Genomic DNA, 19,783 nt, shown 5'->3' on the forward strand with positions numbered 1-19,783 from the left:
GGTTTTCACAGACCAGAAACCTTTGACTTTTGCCTTCCGCCAGAAACCTGAAAAATGTTCACCACGTCAATTCCGTTACTTGGATTTCATTGGCCAGTTCACCACAGACATCCGCCATATTTCTGGAAAAGACAACGTCGTCGCTGATGCAATGTCCCGGATAGACGCTGTTTCAGAGGGTATCAACTTCGACGATCTTGCTCAGGCCCAGCAAAACGACGAAGAACTCCATCGTCTCCTGAAATCCAACTCACCCTTGAAGTTGAAACAAATATGTATCCCTGGAACATCAAAAATGCTTTTCTGCGATTTGTCCACAGATAAAGCACGCCCGTTTGTCACTCACTCCTTCCGCAAGCAGGTATTTAAATCCCTGCACGGATTATCACATCCTGGGTCACGTGCAACAGTCAAACTCATCGCTGAAAGATTCGTCTGGCCTTCAATCAATAAGGACGTTAGAACTTGGACCCGAGAATGTATCCCTTGCCAACGAAGCAAAGTGCACAGGCATGTCCACGCACCACTTGGCGAATTCCAACTCGCAAGTTCCCGCTTTGAACACATCAACGTCGATATCGTCGGTCCACTTCCCTTCAACCAAGGCTACCGCTACCTAATGACCTGCATCGATCGTTTCTCCAGATGGCCAGAAGCCTACCCTTTAGAAGACATCACGGCAGACACCGTTTCGAAGGTCATCTTCAGGGAGTGGATTTCACGATTTGGTGTCCCAGAACGGTTAACAACCGACCAAGGCCGACAGTTTGATGGTGAGCTTTATAATGCGCTCCTTAAGCTTATCGGTTCAAAACACATAAGAACGACCGCTCGACACCCTCAATCCAATGGCATCATCGAACGCTTCCATCGGCAACTCAAATCAGCCCTACGCTGCCACGAAAGCGTAGACTGGGTCGAACGTGTACCCATCGTCCTAATGGGCATCCGAGCTGCATGGAAAGAAGACCTTCAGGCAACCTCAGCAGAGCTGGTTTTCGGAGAATCCATACGTCTGCCAGGAGAGTTCGTGAACCCGAAACAAACGACAGGAGACTCCGACCCAGCTGTCTACGTCAACCGCCTTCGCCGACACTTCAACGAGCTGAAGCCTCAACCAACTTCATGGCATGGAGATAAGCCAACTTTCATTTTTAAAGATTTGGCCTCATCATCCCACGTTCTGGCCTACCGCAATGCACCTAAAGGTCCGCTGGAGAACCCCTACGAAGGTCCATTCCCAGTCATATCACGGCACCCTCGCTATTACGTCATCAAAATACGTAACCGAGAAGTAGCTGTATCGTTTGATCGACTGAAACCAGCATACGTGACCAGGGACAGCCCCGATGACCTACAAGGGCACGAAGATCGACCACAAGACCAGCAACCAGAAAACCAGCAACCAGCCGACGACTCATTTCCAGAGGACAGTCACTCCGACAACAACCGTACAACACGTTCAGGAAGAAGAGTGCGCTTCACACAGTTTTATCAAGCGGGATAGAAACAGTTTACTCATTGAATCGTAATTTCATTACTGGAAGGGGGGTGATGTGGCGGCCGAATGTTCTAGAACGTTCGACCGCCGCCGCCTCTAGAAGATTCTTCGGCGGTCGATTGTTCTGGAACATTCTACCGCCTATATAAGAAGTGGGACCGTTGCTCCTAGTTATCAATCATCAAACCACAGTGTCCAGTGATCAGTCATCAGTTATCATTTTCATAAATTGTTCATTTTGTTCGTTGTTCATTGTTTATAGTTAATCAGTTTAAATTATTATTTGTTATACTGTAAATTTACTGTTGTAATAAAGCATATTTCCCACAAATTCAATAATTGTTGACAGCATTAAAAACCCTACTTTAATTGACAGCTGCAACCAACATGAAACCATTGGTCCCAAGTCTTATACAAATCTAGAGGTAAGTCCATTATAAGATAAATAATTATTTCAAATGAATATATTATTTTTCCAGTTAATTTATGATTAAATGTTACAAAAATTATGTATATTATATTCATTATACCCAATTAATACTTAGTTACTTTTGTATTCTGTAGAATCTATGTCATGTACAAGATATGAAATATACACATACAAATAATTTGAATATAGAATTGTTAAATGATATTCAAAACACTGCCACTTTTGTTGAAAACCTTGATACTGAATTTGACTTTCAAGATAAAACTGATGCAGGTTTTAAACAGTATACAAATATTGAGGTAATAAAATTGATTAAATAACTGTAAAACCAATTTATATTTTAATTAATTTAAATTCAATTTTTAATAATTATTAGAGTTTCAAAGATAATATAGCTTTACCTTTAACAGTTGAGAATTATAATATTACTAATACTGACTATAATGAGATTTGTGTTGGAAATAATAATATTGAGAATTGTGATGGAAATTCTAATAGTGGTCAAAATTATGGATCGATTAATTTCTCAAATGCAACAGTTTCTTCAGAATCAGACATTTTTCGAAATACTATGTTAAATATAATTTTTTAGCGGATTTAATTTTTTACATAATTGGTAGTAAATAAAATAGGTACCTACTTATTTTAATTTATTTATTTTAATATAGAACAATGAATATGATAGTGGAGTATCACACATTTCAGGTAGTGATATCCATGATGAAATAGGAACTGGTGTAACTAAAAAAGGAACAAAGAGGAAGCGCCGTCGTTATACAACTACTATTACTGAAAGGAACAATATGAAAATGCAATTAAAACGTGATAAGCATAAGCTACGGTCCCCCTGTTGTATAACTTGTAAAAAAAATTGTATACAATATATTCCTGAAAGTTTGAGGACCGAAATAAATATGCAGTACTGGACTCTTTCAAAAAAAGAACAAGAGTTATTTATTGTGAGCTCAATTGAAAGAAAATGTGTACAGCGTCGTAGAGGAGTAGTTAATAATGAAAAAAAAAGGAATTGGTCATTTTCTTATTTATTGAAAAACTCAGATGGGTCATTTAAATATGTATGTAAGCAATTTTATTTAGCAACTTTGGGATTTTCCAAGAACAATGACTCTTTTATTCAAAAAATTTGTTCAAGCAGTGAAAATAATAGTTCTATAATTGTATCTCCATCAAATAATTCTAAACGAGAACCGTGGAACAAAATAGATGTAGAACCAATTAAGTCTCATATAAATTCATTCAATCCTTCAGTTGCACATTATAGAAGAGAACATGCACCTTTAAAAAAATATTTGTCAAATGAAATTACAGTCACATCTATGTTGTCTGACTTTAAAGAAAAAAATCCTGATTTTAAGTGTTCATATGATATGTATAGGCAAGTATTAAAGAAAATGAATATATCATTTACAAAACTTGGACATGAAGAGTGTGAGTTATGTGAAACTTTCTTTCAACATGACCCAAATCATAATAGACATAATTCTCAAGAAAACAGTGACTGTCATGGATGTAAAAAATGGTAATTTCATTTTGAAATGTACACAAACGCCCATTAAACGCATTAAATATGATGAACAATAAAAAAAAACCAAAAATGGTAAAGTAAAAAATTATACTTATTTGAATAATTATATTCTTGTATTAAAAATTCTGAATTGTTTTATTAGGAGATGAATTGTATGTATCGGTCGACTTACAAAAAGTCATCATGTTACCAAGAATGGACAATTTCAAAGCTGCAATTTTCACAAAGAGGGTCATAGCATTTAATGAAAGTTTTGTTCTAGTCGGACCTAGAAGTTCAATTAAACCCTTGGCAGTAATATGGCATGAAGGAATTAGTGGTAGAAAACAAGAAGACTCGACAAGTTGTTACTATGCTTTTTTTTTATTTTACAAATACATGAAAAAAATAACTATTTAGTTAGACAACTGTTCTGCTCAAAATAAGAATTAGTGCTTGTTTACATTTTTAATTTTTATGATTAATTCTCAAGAACTTGAAACTATGGTGAACGATATTTTCTATTTTCAACCAGGCCATAGTTTTATGTCTGCGGATTCATTCCACCATCAGGTTGAACTTTCCATGAAACAAATGGGTAAAATCTATGACTTTTGTGATTATGAAAAATCAATAAAGAATTCAAATAAAGGCCATGTTGATGTTAAAGTATTAGATTCAAATACTTATTATATTCTTGTACATATGATGAGTATACTCCATTAAGAATGCTAGACTTTTTAAAACCTTCATATTTAAAAAATGATTTTGTAAGACCACAGCAAAAAAATGAATTAAGAGGCATTCAACCAGAAAAAAAACAAAGTATTATACAAACACTAGTCCCACTTATGCCTAAGAGCAGACAGCAATTTTGGTTTGATTTTCCTACATCAGATTTAGTCAATGACTTATATGAAGAATCTGAAAATTAGAAACTGCTATATGAAACTTTATAATGTGATAAATTGTGATAGGAACCAATTATTAGTATAACATAATAAAGTATATTATATACTTTATTATGTTATCATAAATTTATATTTTGTTTTATTTTTAGCATTTTATACTAACTGTTATTTTATTATTTAAAATTTAATTTATTTTAATTGTTTTTAGTGATGACCAGTTAAAAGGTATGCTGATTGTTTTATTTTGTTTTTTAAAAATTTAATAGGCTTTAAAGTAAAAGTCTAATTGTTTTGTAATAATTTTTTTATAATAAAAATTATTATTTGTTTGATAAAATTGGAGTTACACGTTTTTTTACATACGAATAATGTTGTATGATCATAGACTTAAATAAGTTATGTCCAAAAAAGTCTAAGCAATAATCCGGTAAGTCCACTTTTATGGAGTTATCAATTTTTTGCTTAGTACTCCGATATTAATTTTATGATAAGTCCATTTTCTCCTTAAAAAACTCAAAAAAGTTGAAATAAAAAGTGTTCAACCAATTCTAGATGTAAAATTAGATACATCAGCACAAGGTTTGACCGATTTTTTGTAAAAACGCCATTTTTAGACTTGATTTACTGTTAAAAATGTTTTTTTGTGTTCCTGAAAAATCATGTTGACTGGAGTTATCCTGTTTTCGATTAGCACGGCAGTATATACGTATGACATAATAAAAAATAACCGTAAAATGGAATAAATGAAAAATAAATTTTAGTACTCATAGTCTTTTAAACAACTTTTGTACGAAACTTTTTTTTTAAATTAAATATTTTTAATTTAAAAATCTCATATTTTTTAACTTTTGCAAGGCTGTAAAAAAAAAAAGCTCAATTACAATCGACGAGGACTTTTAGTATGTCATTATACATATCTTAATTCAACTTTAAAAAAACAAAATTTGGTTGGGAATTTTTTCCGTCATTTTTCATTTGTTGGCTGACCTATACTGTTCACTTACAAAAAATCCTGTTTTCTATTACTTTATTGTGGAAATATTTATAGTATGATATGATCGTTTTTATTATTATTACTTATTGTTTATCATCCAAAATTGTCGCTTAGCTTATAAATTTTGGGAAGGGTTTCAACCCCTTCCCCCTTGCGTACGTCAGTGACCCCAAGTGACATAAGATGGGCAATAAATGATTTTGGCAATTAAATGGTTGCAGGCTGCAATGAAATAGTTTCTGCACTTCTATACGAGAAGTGCTAGATCTAATCGTCTTCCCTCTCTACAACATATTTAGAGAATACCTAACTTATGGTTATCAACCCAAAAGCTTCCAAAAGGTCAGGGTGATATTTATACTTTAACCTAACAATACTAATTACAATAAAGCAAAATTCTACAAATCAAATATCTCAATTCATTTCTTTAGACTACGGAGAAACTTAATTATAGGTATATAAAAGAGGGCCTCTAAAGGAGAACCCATTAGTAGTTATCTTTACCAGAAAAAGATCCGGACTTAACAGCTTTTACACACTTAGAAAAGAAATTGGCTTTAAGTCAGAGGTGAAACTCTTAGAAGCACTGGTGGCACTAATTGAACTACCTCCTTTACGCCTAGAGGTTAAAGATTATGCCATAACTACAGCACTAAAACTCTACAACTTAGGTATGTAGACTATGGATACTGACACCATAAAATATGGTAAAATACTAAAAAACCAGAGTACACTGAGGTATCCCTCATACAGTATCAAACCTGTTCTCCAAAATAACATCCTCTATAAAGTTGAAATCTTAAGACGTAGGAAATGAAATATAATCACCTGATAGGAAAGAAAGGTTTGTAATTTATATAAACAACTCCAAGAATAGGTGATGGCTTTTGAGGATTAAATATCAGCATGTTAATGGGCACAAATCCCTCCGTATTTTAAGCAGAGGTAGTGGCAATACTAAATGAAAAAACAGACTTTCTAGCGAGTAAAGGTGTAGAAAACACCTATGTTGGACCAGAACTTATGGTAGGACTCACAGAGCAATTTCTCTAAGTATTACTCAAAAATTAGTGTAAAGAACAATATAGAGAATTATGGAGATACCTAGTGGTGCCCATACAATAAAAACTATTTATCAAGACTTCCGATCTGTTATTGAGAGATCTTAATAACATGACTGGATATCAAATAAGCATTTTGACTAGAGTTAGGACTGGAATATGATATGTATGGATAATATGGATAAGACTGGAATATCTTAAGACACGAAGAAGAACTTCTGTATATTATAATAGAAGGAAAGATAAATGGCAATAGAGATCAAAAGTGACAAGAACATCTCACATCAAAAGGATGATTTCGATGCAGGCCTAACAAACTATAAGGAATTGAAGAGGTCAACTGACAATAGAAATAATTGGAGAAATGAATGAAAACTAAAAAATCAACTTTAAGGTTGATTATAAAAAAGAAAACTGATAGAACACAGTCATCTGTTTAAAAATCTTTACACAACGAAGGTGACAGAATCATCACTGTGAAAGAAGTTTGGAATAGAAGAGGAAGATTCATTTTACATTATGTGTAAATGTGATACCCTGAAAAATTAAAATCTAACGTTTGGGAAGATCTTTTCACAAAAAAGAAGATATCAAACCTACAAAAAATACTTAATTTCGCCAGAGAGACAGAACTCTTTGAATATACATGTAGTCTAGTAAGACGTCTTATATAGTCTTAGGTATTTAATAATGGGAACAATACTTTGTTGGAAATACTTATAAGTAGAAACCAAATTAATGTAATTTGGTAGAAAGTGCGCATATTGAATCTAAAGGTGCATGGACAGTTCTTGTTTACCTCTCTAATAACTAAAACTAACTAACTTAACTCAAAAAAATTAATTTAAAATATTTTGTTATACCTGATTATTTGTCATTTCCGAATTTTCATCAGCTTTACTATCCCGACCAGTCCACATAACTAATGGATCATATAAAAATGGTTTAAGAACACTAACTAGCTGTTCACTGTGTGATCGCATTACACGGTTAGTGATTTCACAGGCACTAAACAGCACTCCTTCTAATCCACCAGTTCCCATAGCATCAACCATATTATGTGTCATACGAAATGGTACACGTTCTGGCCACTCAAAATTTTCTCCCTTAACATTATTTCAACAGAATATTTGAGTATTTATAATTAATAACTCTATTTAAATGAGGTAACACTAACTTGTGTCAATTATTTACCATTGAAAGCATATTTTTTTATTTATAAATATTAATAGTATATTATTAATTTTTGTATTATGAAGCATATCAATTTGTAAACTTACACATAGAGATCTAATTTATTTTTTTTATAAAATCCTTCCTAGTACTTATTTAATTTAAAGAATTTTTCAATATTTTAACAATTTAGATAAAATAAATATAATGTAAACATTTTAATTCAAAATATTTACCATGGTATAGGACCAGAGTATTCAAAGAGAAAATGATTGAAGGTGGTAAAATTTAGGTTTAATTTTCAAACTTAAATATTAAAATTAAAATTATTATATATCTATTAATTTTGATTATGAAATTAAAACCATATAAGACTTTACTCGATTGAACAAGCAGTTAAAATCAACATGAACCACACCACCATTAGTAGAGTCAAGCAAAATATTTTCACCGTGACGATCACCAAGACCTAATATATAACCAACAATTGACATTACAGCAGTTGTTCTAGTAAATTCATTTCTGGCCACATACCTAATAATGAAATAAATAAAATATAGTAGAATTACAAATATTAAAAAAAATTCCATAGTAAAACTTACCATTCTCCTGGGCTAGAAAATTCTTTAAGATACCAATTTCTGAATACTGGTGGGTGATTCGGTAATGCTTTATTTAAAAAAACAGATTTTTTTTTCTCTAAAGAATCTGCTTTATCTAAACATTTAAAATAATTTTCTTTATTTTAGAGAATGCATTATAAACAAAATAAAATTTTTTAAGTGCTATAACAACTTTTATTATTATAAAAAATTAGATATTAAATTAATAGTTTATGATTTTATGTAAGAATATGAAGTTCTCTTATACAAAATTCATAATGAAATTAAAAAAAAATTTATATGGCACAAAAATAAAATTGTACGATTTAAAATTAATTTTAAATACTTACTACAAGCTAGTCCTTGTAAAGTACTTTTTGATACTTTTATCCCTATTGTTTCATAGTTTTTTAAAATAACACTTCTCATGGTCACAACATTTTCAACTAATTCTATTAACCCACAATCAAGTATCATAGGTACAACACTCTAAAAATCAATTATTTGATATATTTATATTTTTGTTTAAATTTAAAGTAATTTAAATAATGAGTTATTATTTTTTACATAAGTTTTTATATAAAGATTTCGATCCCTAGCTTCTGGATCACGTTTAAGATACATGTTGACTATATTGTTAAATTCCATCAACCTCGAATCAATCCGTATGTCATCCTAAAAAAATAATTATTTGTATTTATTTCATTTTCAAACTTAAAATGGTTAGATTTAAAAATACCCTTGGTTTGCACATCATTGGGTATTCATTTCCATCAGAACCTAGCATAATAATACGTTTTGGTCTTTGAAGGGAACTAAATATATAAACTTCATCTTTGATTCCATATATATACACTAGATCTCTGAAAAAATAAACCTTTCATTCATAAATTTATGTTATTAAATAAAATGTTTATGATTGCAGTTAAAATTTATATTTGTTAAATTTTTTTGAAAATAAAAATTTCAATTGTAAGGGTTAAGTTTTAAATTTTTAAAAATTCAGAAATTCCAAACATATTGCACACAAATATTTATAAATCATCAAATCTTTCATAATATTTAAAATTGTACTATAAGTATAAAAGTTATAGTATAATTATTTTGAAAAATAGTATTTTATATTTCCATATTAATTTACTTCAAATCAACCCATTACAAATGGTACACTATTTACTAAATGATATCTTACGTCAAATTCTATATAAAAACCTGGTATAAATGATGAATTAGTTATTATGTGAGGCGCTTAGAATGCAAGGGATATAAATTATATTTTTATTTTAATTTTAAGAAAATGAGTTTTTAAAAACACTTGTTTTTTTTATAACAGTGTATAAGAAAAAATTATAAATAAATAAATGATTTTTTACAATTATGATTATTATTATACATTTTTTTTTAATGTCACTTCTGCCCCTTTGTATTTTCTAAGCACATCAAATATAGTCAAGAAATTTAACCAATACAAAAATATAAATATTTATGCATACTCTGGAAAAGGGTTATGTTTTGTATTTTGATTTGAATTCATACGCGGCAGTACCAAAGTTCGAAATTTTTGAGCTGGTACCATTATATTACTGAAGTAACCATTAGTCAACAATCGTGGCAAATTTTTCGCTATTCTTTGTAAAGGAAACTTTACACCAACAGGAACATTCTGAGGACTTGTGTTACAAAGTTCTGATAAATTTTCAAAGAGTTCCATAAAATGCAACAATAAATTTTTGACTTTTGTAAGCTTGGGATTTTTAAGTATGGCATTAAATCTTGACACCCGTACATTGAAAGGTGACTGAAAAATAAGAATTATCTTTAAAAATAAATCAACATAAGATATATGTATAGATGCAAGTAATAAGGTCTAGCTTGTATTAGGCTTTGTATAAAGTAAAGCTTGGGGTTATTAATCTTACCTATCTTATATATTATATAATTTAAAATAAAATATATAAAAACAAAAAACATGAAAATTTAATTGTAATAACTGGGACTTAGAATTTACAAATTTTGTTAAGATACCTGGAACACATAATTAGCTAGTAAAGTTTTATGAATTAGCATGAAAATTTAGTAATATGTTGTTCCCGAGATTTATAGTTTAAGTGGGGGATAATGGTTTATCCCTCCCTAAAATTGAAAATATTATTATGTCACTACATAATCTTAAATACTGTGATACAAAAATTGAATACTCCTACATTTTTTTAATCCTAAAGTTGGTTACATCCAGAATATTGTTATGTAGTTAAATAAAAAAGTTCATTTTTAATGTAGATATTTTTATTATGTTTCCATGATTAAATATCTTCTAGTTATTAATTTTTTTATTTAAAAATATATTAATTACTTTATGCAATGTCATTAACATCCATAAAGAATGATTAGGATAATCTAATATGCATTTGACAATAATGTCAGTTAGAGTTTTAAAACATTCTTCCATAGGATGACATATTCTTGAAGTAATTTGTGAAAATGCTGTAAGGAACATAAATGTGGGTAGTCGCAATACAAATCCCTCTGAAAATTAAGTTATTTAAAATTATTATAAAGAAATTAATGCTTTTAATAAATTACCAATAAGTTTGATCATTTTAATAAAAACTCTTTTTCGTTCAATTAAATATAAAGAAGTTTTGTTGTTCTTTTTTTTTAAATCCCTGTTAAGATCACTCCCAAAATCTAACCATACACTCAATAATTTTGGCATTGATTGATATATATACTTGCAACCATATTGCAATGACATTCCATAACAATTAACAATATTAGTAATTAAATTCCTTAAAATTAAAAAAATTCTTCAATGTAAAACAATTCTTATAGATATATAAGAATATTACAAGTACTAACAATCCTTTAGTGTAATATGTCTGTTGTGACATAGTATTTAATATACGATCTTGATAGTGAGCAAAGCGAACCAAACTTTTTTCCCACATCTCAAACATTTCATAAGCATTTTCTATGTTTACCAAATTAGATTCCATGTCTATATTAGCAGTTTTATCATTGTACTTTGATAACAATAATAAGGCCTATAATAGCATAAAAAAATTTAAACCACAATATATTTTTAAATCAATAGAAAAAAAAAAAATTATTATTAATCAAGGTTTAGGACTTTTGTAAAAATTTGTTTGGGTTAATTCTATGAAAACTTATAATAAGTATATAACCTATAATTATCACAGGCTAATTTTTTGTTCTAAAAGTGATTCAATATGCCCTCATAATTAAATTCCTAATTAATAGCAATGTTACAAACACTGATATTGTGGGTCAAATTGAACTTTAATTTTAAACTTTAATTCAAGTGAAACTGACATTTCAACTTTTCAATCGAACCTGAATTGATCTAAGCAATTTAAGTATTTAATGAAACATAAATTTTAATCATTTTCAAGCAAAACTTTTCTTGTATTAATAACAAATTAAGCTTGATGTTTGTTCACAATAGTTTGATTGGGTTTGAAAATCAAACATTTTAAACATTAATATACATTGTTTAATGTTAAAAAAAACGTGTATATCTATTTGTCATTGATGGACTTTTAATAAAACTAATTTTATAAATACTTTAAGTTCAAGTTATAATGAAACCCAAATTCTAATGGCTATATATATATATATATATATTAATAATGAGAAAATAAATAAATAATAAAATTCAAATACATACTGATGCACAAGTTTTTCGTTCTTCTATTTTTTCATCACAAGGCATAGATTTAACTAATGCCAAGTTAGGAAATAAAAAGTTAACTCCTTTTTTTAGAGTAGAAATGGCCTGACCTTGGTCTGATTTTTTCCATAGTAGTTTTGACTTTTCAATAAATAAACCAGTTGGCTTATATTTCTCAGCAGCTAGTATATTAGAATATGCTTGTTGAAAATTTAACGACCTAAATATAAATAAAAAGTTGAATTATTATTATTATTATTTTTTTATTGAATATAATATAAATCTATTGTTCAATGTGTTTCACATTTTTAGAAATCATAAAATTGGTTAGCAAAATTATTAAGTATTAAGTACAGTTTAATTAATTAATAATTTAATTTTTGTTTACAATTATTAGGTGATATGCTTAGTGAATAAATTTTCAATACCTGGGTTATGTGTAAAATATTTAAATTAATTTTATATACCTGTATTTTATTTATACCAATGGTATTTTAAGATTTAAAAAATCAAATAAATAATTACTTCTTTCTCTGTGGATAGGGGATAAGAATACTTCCACGGCCTCTCTACCAGTCGTAAGAGGCGACTAAATGAGGTTGTGTCAGGTGGACAGCCGGCATAAAAATTTTTGTCAAAAAAAGTATGAGGAATTCTGAACAAAATTTAAGCGGATTGTCCTATCTCGGATGTACGCAGGGACAACAGAAAGCAGTTAAAAATGGAGAAGATCTAAGGAATAATGTGTTTGATACCAGCCTAAAAACTTGTGCGGTAGCTGTTTCACAAGCCATGTGTACAGGTCTACCCAACGCTTGTAGTGTCAACAATGTAGGGATATCACCACTTAACTCTAGGCTAGACTCGTGTATAAGGGAGAAAGATAGATACAAATTAAAAATAGGTACTTGGAATGTTGGAACATTAACTGGTAGAAGTAGAGAATTAGTAGAAGTATTGAAGAGGAGAAAAGTTAACATTTGTTGTATGCAGGAAACTAAGTGGAAAGGAGAGAAATCAAGGGAAATAGGTGAGAGTTATAAAATAATATACTCTGGTAAGTCTAGTACAAAGCATGGTGTAGGGATAATAATGGATGAGGAGATGAAAAATAAAGTAGTAGAAGTAGCTAGGAAAAGTGACAGAATTATGGTCGTAAAATTGATATTCGAAGAAAAAGTGATGGATGTAATAAGTGCCTATGCATCACAAGTGGGATGTGATGAAATAGACAAAGAAGAGTTTTGGAGAGAGATGAATGAGGTGATGCAAGGGGTACCTGGCAATGAGGATGCGTTGATAGGTGGAGATATTAATGGATATGTAGGTAATGAGAGGAGAAGATATGAAAGAGTACATGGAGGATATGGTTTTAGTGGGAAGAATGAGGCTGGAGAAAGAATACTGGATTTTGCAGTATCGTATGATCTTGTTGTGGTTAATACTTATTTTAGAAAGAGGGAAGAACATTATATAACATATAAGAGTGGGAGGAATAGATCACAGATCGATTATTTTATGTGGAAGAGAAAGAGTGTAAAACGAGTAAAATATTGTAAAGTTATACCAGGCGATAGTGTAACTACACAACATAGACTGATGGTAATGGAGTTGTGGTGTACCAGAATGAGAATAAATAAAAATAGAAGAAACACAAGGGAAAAATCGAAGATCCGGTGGTGGAAATTGAAAGGGGAAAATGAAAAAGAGTTTGTAAAGACGGTAAAAGAGAGGACAGTGTGGAATGTCGAGGGAGACATAAATAATGTGTGGAATAGATTTGCTAGTAGTGTAAAGAATACTGCAAAGGAGATTGTTGGTGAGAGTAGGAGTAGAATGCCAGTAAAAAAGGAAACCTGGTGGTTGATGAGGATGTTCAAAAAAACATAGAAAGTAAGAAAAAGCAATTCAAAGTATGGCAGAAGAGCAAAAGGAGAGAAGACTGGATGGAGTATAAACACTTGTGCAAAGAAACCAAGTGTGCAGTAAGTAAGGCGAAGTTTAAGAGGTATGATGAGTTGTATGATAGGCTAGGAACAAAGGAAGGCGAGAAAAAAATCTATAGACTTGCAAAGATAAGAGAGAAAAGGTCTAAATATTATCATTATATAGGTGTATAAAAAGTGTTGATAATAAGATACTCTCGAGTGATGATGATGTGAAAAAAAGGTGGAAAGAGTATTTTGAAAAATTATTGAATGAGGAGTACCCAAAAGAGACATTAGAGGATATCTCGTGGAATGAGGGACTGGTAGATTTAATTAGTGAGAAAGAGGTATGGGAGGCTGTGGCATCAATGAAAAAGAATAAAGCAGTAGGATCAGATGAAGTGCCAGTAGAAGTATGGAAAATATTAGGCGGTGTTGGCATAAGGTGGTTGAAAGAACTTTTAAATAAAATCTTATGGGAAAATACCAAATTAATGGAGGAATAGTATTGTGGTGCCGATATTTAAAGGTAAAGAAGACATACAGGAATGTGGAAATTATAGAGGCATAAAGCTTATGAGTCATAGTATAAACATTTGGGAAAAGGTAATAGATAAGAGAGTAAGAAATGAGATATCAGAATCTAAAAACCAGTTTGGATTTATGCCTGGTAAGTCAACAATGGAGCCAGTAATTTGTGTGAGGCAACTAATAGAAAAGTTTAGGGAAAAGAAGAAAAAGCTATGTATGGTATTTAAAGATTTGGAGAAAGTGTATTACAGAGTACCCAGAGAGGTTTTAAAGTGGGCATTAATGAGAAAAGGAGTCCCAAAAAGGTACATTAATATAATAGAAGATATGTATGATGGCACTTGTACCAGGGTAAAAAGGGTAGGAGGAATATCAGAAGGTTTTCGGGTAATGGTAGGAGTGCACCAAGATTCTGCTTTAAGCCCTTACTTATTCTCTGTAGTGATGGATGAAATTACTAGAGAAATACAAGGAGAGGTGCCGTGGTGCATGTTGTTTGCTGACGATATAGTGTTAATAGGAGAAAATAGGGAGGAAATTAATCAAAGGCTAGAGGTGTGGAGATCAGCTCTTGAAGAAAAGGGTTTAAGAATAAGTAGAAGTATGGCAGAGTATATAGAGTACGAGTGTGACAAAGGAGAACACGAGGTAGGTGAAATGAGGAGGTCAGTGACAATAGGCGAGGACATGATTGGAGAGGTAGAGAGTTTTAAGTATTTAGGGTCAGTTGTACAAAAGAGTTGTGGTATTGACCAGGATGTAAGACACAGAATTAAGTGCGGGTAGTTGAAGTGGAGAGAAGCGCCTGACGTCTTATGCGATAAAAGAATTCCAATGAGACTGAAAGGTAAACTCTACAAGACTGTAATAATGCCAGCTATGATATGTGGTTCAGAGTGTAGGGCGGTTGATAAGAAAGTAGAGAAGAGAATGAGTGTAGCAGAGATGAGAATGCTTAGATGGATAAGTGGAGTGACTAGAAAAGATAGAATAAGAAACGATCAAATAAGAGGGAGTATAGGTGTAGCATCAATCGTGGATAAAATGAGAGAAAATATACTTAGATGGATTGGTCATGTTATGAAGAGAGAAGAATCGGAAGCTGTAAGAACAGTTATAGAAATGAATGTTGAAGGAAGAAGAGATAGAGGAAGACCAAAAGAGAGATGGAGGGATACTATTGAATGCGATTTGAGGACAGCTGATGTGAGCGTAAATGATGTGGGAGATTATGTCAAGTGGAAGTTTAGGATAAGGGTGACCGACCCCAAGTAGTTAGGATTAAGGCGAGGAAGAAGAAGAAGAAGAAGAAATAAATAATTACTTCAATTTTATATATTTATTAATAAATCCTACTTTCTAGCTACTTTGATGCTTTTTAACCAGCTAATACCAATTTGATGGTTAATGACTGTTTTATTGTCATCAAAGATAAATTTTTGTGCAGCTGTTAATACAACTCTTCGCATACATAGTACTTGTTGCAAAATATATGCTTGTGGTTGAACACACTGAAGTCGCTCATCCATTTCATAAGTTATCAGTTCTTGAAATCTTTCTTGAGCATTTTTATTTTCTTCAGTGATTTCTAAAACTGTATTAAATATTTGTTCCATTTCATTAAGAATGTGTAATCTGAAATAAATAAATATTTTAAATAAAAAATACATAATTAAATTTCTTAAAAAATATAAAATACTTGACAATAAATGGATATGCTTCCTTATATCCCGCTGAACCAACCATAGACATATAAAGTGATTCAGTAACAATATTTGTAATAGAAGATATTTCTTGTCGTAGTCCTATTTTATCTTTATGCAAAAAATACACTAATGCTTGGCCAATACGAACTCCCCAACTGTCACTTGCATTTAAAGGCTTTTCAATTAAAAATTTTTCTAGTTCATCAAATTTCATTAGACTCCATGTTGCTTCCGCTTTTTCACCAAACAAATCATTATTGAAATCAGTACTATGGTAATAGGAAACACAAGAATATAATGATTTAAAATATATTATAATTCGGAGCTTGTATAAGTCAAACAGAAATGCATTATGTATTGATGCACATATATCAAGATTATCCATCCTCTTTAATACAAGAATTAAACCCATAGTTGAGACAAAAAAAATAAATAAACCCAGCAGAGTGGATATGTGGCATAGTTGGGTCAAGTATAATGATATCTGATAGTGATTAAAATCACTATCATAAAAAATGCTTCGATGCAAATTTATAGATAGTGTTTAATTTTAAAAAATTGATGGATTATTCCAAAAGCTATATGATCTCCCATTTCCTTATTTATATCTTGATTACAAGTTTTATGATTTATAAGTGTAATATATGAATAAATATATATATTTATAATATATAAAGGGAAATGGTGTTATTTAAAAATAGTATGTCGAATAAAAGAGGAATATAAATATTTTTTCTCATAAAAAAATTGTATTGATCCATACACTTTTCAATAAGTTATAGCATTATACAGTTAAAAATGTAATATATAAAATCGAGAATTTTACACACAAAATCACAGTGAAGACATAATAAAGTCTGAAATTTTTTTTTCCATAATAAAGTATATTATACTATTTTTAATTTAAGATATGTATAAAAGTGTTAGAGTATCCGAAACATTTTCAAAATTTAAGTTGAAAAAGTTGTCATTTTAAATCCGCCCTGTGGGCAGGTAAAGGGTCATATTTATAAAAAAAAAATATACCAAATGATAGGTAAAGACATCATGCATCTATAAATAAAAATTATATTGATATAATCATTATTGTAAAAGTTATGGCAGTTTTTAGTAAAAAAAATTGAAAAAATTTCGAAAATTTGAAATTTTTTTGGAGATTTCTCCCATTTATGAGGAACGAGGGAAATTTTTTCAATATTTTAGGGTAATGTCTTTGACTAGATATGATTTGTGTTTTTTTAATGTACCGTTAAATTTAATTAATTCAGCGAGAGCTGAGAAAAAGTGGTAACAGACACAAAAAAAAAAAACACAACATAGCAAAATTAATATCTTCTCAGCTTCGCATCGAAGCTAAAAAGTATAATAATTTTAGTTACTTGACATTTGTTAAGCCTTCTGCAATTTTTAATGCTGTAAATGGTTGATCAATACCCAGATAGCACTTAACCATACCTTTGTGAAATTCTAAGCTAGGTTTTGAATAAATCTGAGCAAACTTTTCATAGCATGCTGCAGCATCCTTAAAAAAAAATTAGCTTAATTTTAAAAGGAAGTTAACTATTTAAGTGTATAATAATTTTTTAAATAACTAATAAAAATAAACTAATATAAATAATAAAAATTAAATACAAATCTAATCATATAATTAATGTCAATATTATAACAGAATGTAGCCAATAGCCATAGAAGCTGATGCAGATTAACAATAAAAATAAATAATATATAAATAAAGATTTCTATTGTATAGCTCACTATTTAATTTTTATCATAAATTTTGACATTAAAATAATTTACAATTTATAGGTAAACATGCTTACTTGTAGTTGACCATTAACTTCATGTAAGAGTATCATTTCTTCAGGTGATGGATCGTTATGATGTACAGCAATTATGCCTTTTAAACTATCAGCATCATTTAGTTTAGAGTAAATCTTCTGTAAAAGCATTATTAAATTATAGATATTTATACATCTATGTAATAAATGTAAGCATTAGTTATTTAAAAAGCTTTAAAATCATACTGAAAGTGAAGGTAAATGATCCTGTAGTTTACTTTTATTTTCATGGATATAGTCTTCAAGGTACAAAAGAGCTCTAGGATATTCTTCATACTCTAAAGATTTTTCTGCCAATTTCAGTTTACAAAATCGAGATAAAAAATCTGTCAAATATTAGACGAACAACATTTTATTGAATATAAAAAGTTGTGGACAGCATATAGTTAATTATATGTTAAATATTAATATATTACAAAAATATTAATGATTAATAAATGTTGCATAATTTACCTAAAACTGGTTTGTATGCTTCATTTTTAGATGCTTTTTGTTCACGAGTCCATTTAAATAAAAAATCAAATAATGTAAATGCAGTTTTAACATACATAACTCGAGAAGTAGTTTCATTTTGATGTTCAATATGATCAATATTTTCATATTCTAAAGCTATTTGACGACCAGATATAGAAGTATTTCCAATAGCTGATATATTTTTATAGCTTAATGTCACATCTTCCAAATTATTATTTAAGACTGCTAACATTTCTTCATAAATTAAATTACTATCACATGCACTTGCACTTTGTATAGCATAAACTAAAAATAAAATAAGTTCCAGTTAATTAACTAAAGTAATTATTTAGAACAATTTTTGATTCAACTTCAAAAATTTTGATGACTTGATACACATATATAAATGTTATAAATATTTTAACTTAATTTAAAACATACGTAAAACATAAGGTAAAAACAAAAGCATTGCCTCATTATCAGATCGTATACTAGATTTACAATATATAAATGTAAGTTTGGCATTTTCATCAGTCATCAATGGTACAAGACGGTTTACCCAATTATAAGCCCATGAATTTAAGGTAAGGCTTTTCACAGAACTAAAAAAAATTAAAAAACCATTAATTTGCTTACTATAAACTATGAAATTAAAACTTTCATTTTAATATGTTATTACCCAAATATTGGATGTGGTAGACCAGTTTGATATTGTTCAGATTCAAGAGTATACCTAGATGATGATAAAGGATCTATTACCTCATGCAATGTGCTTGGAATCGCAGACCAAATTTCAGAATCTTTTTTAACATTATAAGCTTGAAGAATTTGCTGAAAGTTAAATAATTAAAATTGTATTTTCTATTTACTCTTTAACAAACAATTTACTTGTATAGCAACTGCATAAGAATCCATATATCTTGAATTTCTCGCTGATTGTAAACCTTGCCCAAGAACAGTTAGTGCTCTAATAGCAAATTCACTAGATTTAATATCCAAGGGAAATTTTCTTTTTTGCCCTAAAATAAATTAATATCTTTATAAAAAAAATAATATATAATACTTTATGAATTACCTTCTCTAATTATATTATTTGGTAAATAGCTTGGATCAAGTGCTCCAATTTTTCCTAGACATTCACTACTAGCAAGCCTTATTCTTTTATCTTGATGTCTTAAATTCTCAGTTAAAACTTCTAATAACTTTTTAATAAAGATTATTAATCAGTTTTATTTAAATTTTTGTATAATTATTAGTTTACCTTTATAACAACGGAGTTTATATTTTCACTAGATAATATCAGTTGTGTAATTTGTGACTGTTTTTCAGAAAGTTCAATATGAAGTCTTTTCAAACCATGCAGTTTTACTTCAAGAGTTTTGTGTGTAATAATATCTAATAACCACATCAATAATTTATGTAATGGCTGTTTACTAAAA

At 29.7% G+C, this 19,783-nt stretch overlaps 2 protein-coding genes across 3 annotated transcripts in view; one reads left to right on the forward strand and one right to left on the reverse strand.

Moving 5' to 3' along the window:
• LOC126896163 (serine/threonine-protein kinase ATR) overlaps positions 1–19,783 on the reverse strand; it is a 34,696-nt gene that overhangs the window by 6,816 nt on the left and 8,097 nt on the right. For both annotated transcript variants that reach the window (XM_050668694.1, XM_050668704.1), the window contains 22 exons: positions 19,606–19,777; positions 19,420–19,546; positions 19,233–19,363; positions 19,024–19,175; positions 18,786–18,946; positions 18,345–18,650; positions 18,078–18,217; positions 17,874–17,990; positions 17,433–17,575; positions 16,047–16,322; positions 15,704–15,982; positions 11,886–12,108; positions 11,057–11,241; positions 10,781–10,986; positions 10,551–10,723; positions 9,691–9,995; positions 8,937–9,060; positions 8,765–8,872; positions 8,548–8,686; positions 8,198–8,312; positions 7,976–8,129; positions 7,286–7,528 (listed from right to left, as the gene is read on the reverse strand). In XM_050668694.1, the coding sequence (XP_050524651.1) occupies positions 7,286–7,528; positions 7,976–8,129; positions 8,198–8,312; positions 8,548–8,686; positions 8,765–8,872; positions 8,937–9,060; positions 9,691–9,995; positions 10,551–10,723; positions 10,781–10,986; positions 11,057–11,241; positions 11,886–12,108; positions 15,704–15,982; positions 16,047–16,322; positions 17,433–17,575; positions 17,874–17,990; positions 18,078–18,217; positions 18,345–18,650; positions 18,786–18,946; positions 19,024–19,175; positions 19,233–19,363; positions 19,420–19,546; positions 19,606–19,777 (3,979 nt within the window). The remainder of the gene's footprint in view (positions 1–7,285; positions 7,529–7,975; positions 8,130–8,197; positions 8,313–8,547; positions 8,687–8,764; positions 8,873–8,936; positions 9,061–9,690; positions 9,996–10,550; positions 10,724–10,780; positions 10,987–11,056; positions 11,242–11,885; positions 12,109–15,703; positions 15,983–16,046; positions 16,323–17,432; positions 17,576–17,873; positions 17,991–18,077; positions 18,218–18,344; positions 18,651–18,785; positions 18,947–19,023; positions 19,176–19,232; positions 19,364–19,419; positions 19,547–19,605; positions 19,778–19,783) is intronic.
• LOC126896455 (uncharacterized) lies at positions 2,912–3,736 on the forward strand. The gene is made up of 3 exons (XM_050669247.1): positions 2,912–3,007; positions 3,088–3,549; positions 3,620–3,736. Exons 1-2 carry the CDS (start codon positions 2,991–2,993, stop codon positions 3,473–3,475), a joined length of 405 nt encoding a protein of 134 aa, XP_050525204.1. The 5' UTR covers positions 2,912–2,990; the 3' UTR covers positions 3,476–3,549; positions 3,620–3,736.

Source organism: Daktulosphaira vitifoliae, unplaced genomic scaffold (genome assembly GCF_025091365.1).
Source record: "Daktulosphaira vitifoliae isolate Bord-2020 unplaced genomic scaffold, ASM2509136v1 Scaffold_1, whole genome shotgun sequence".
NCBI classification, from domain to species: Eukaryota; Metazoa; Arthropoda; class Insecta; order Hemiptera; family Phylloxeridae; genus Daktulosphaira; species Daktulosphaira vitifoliae.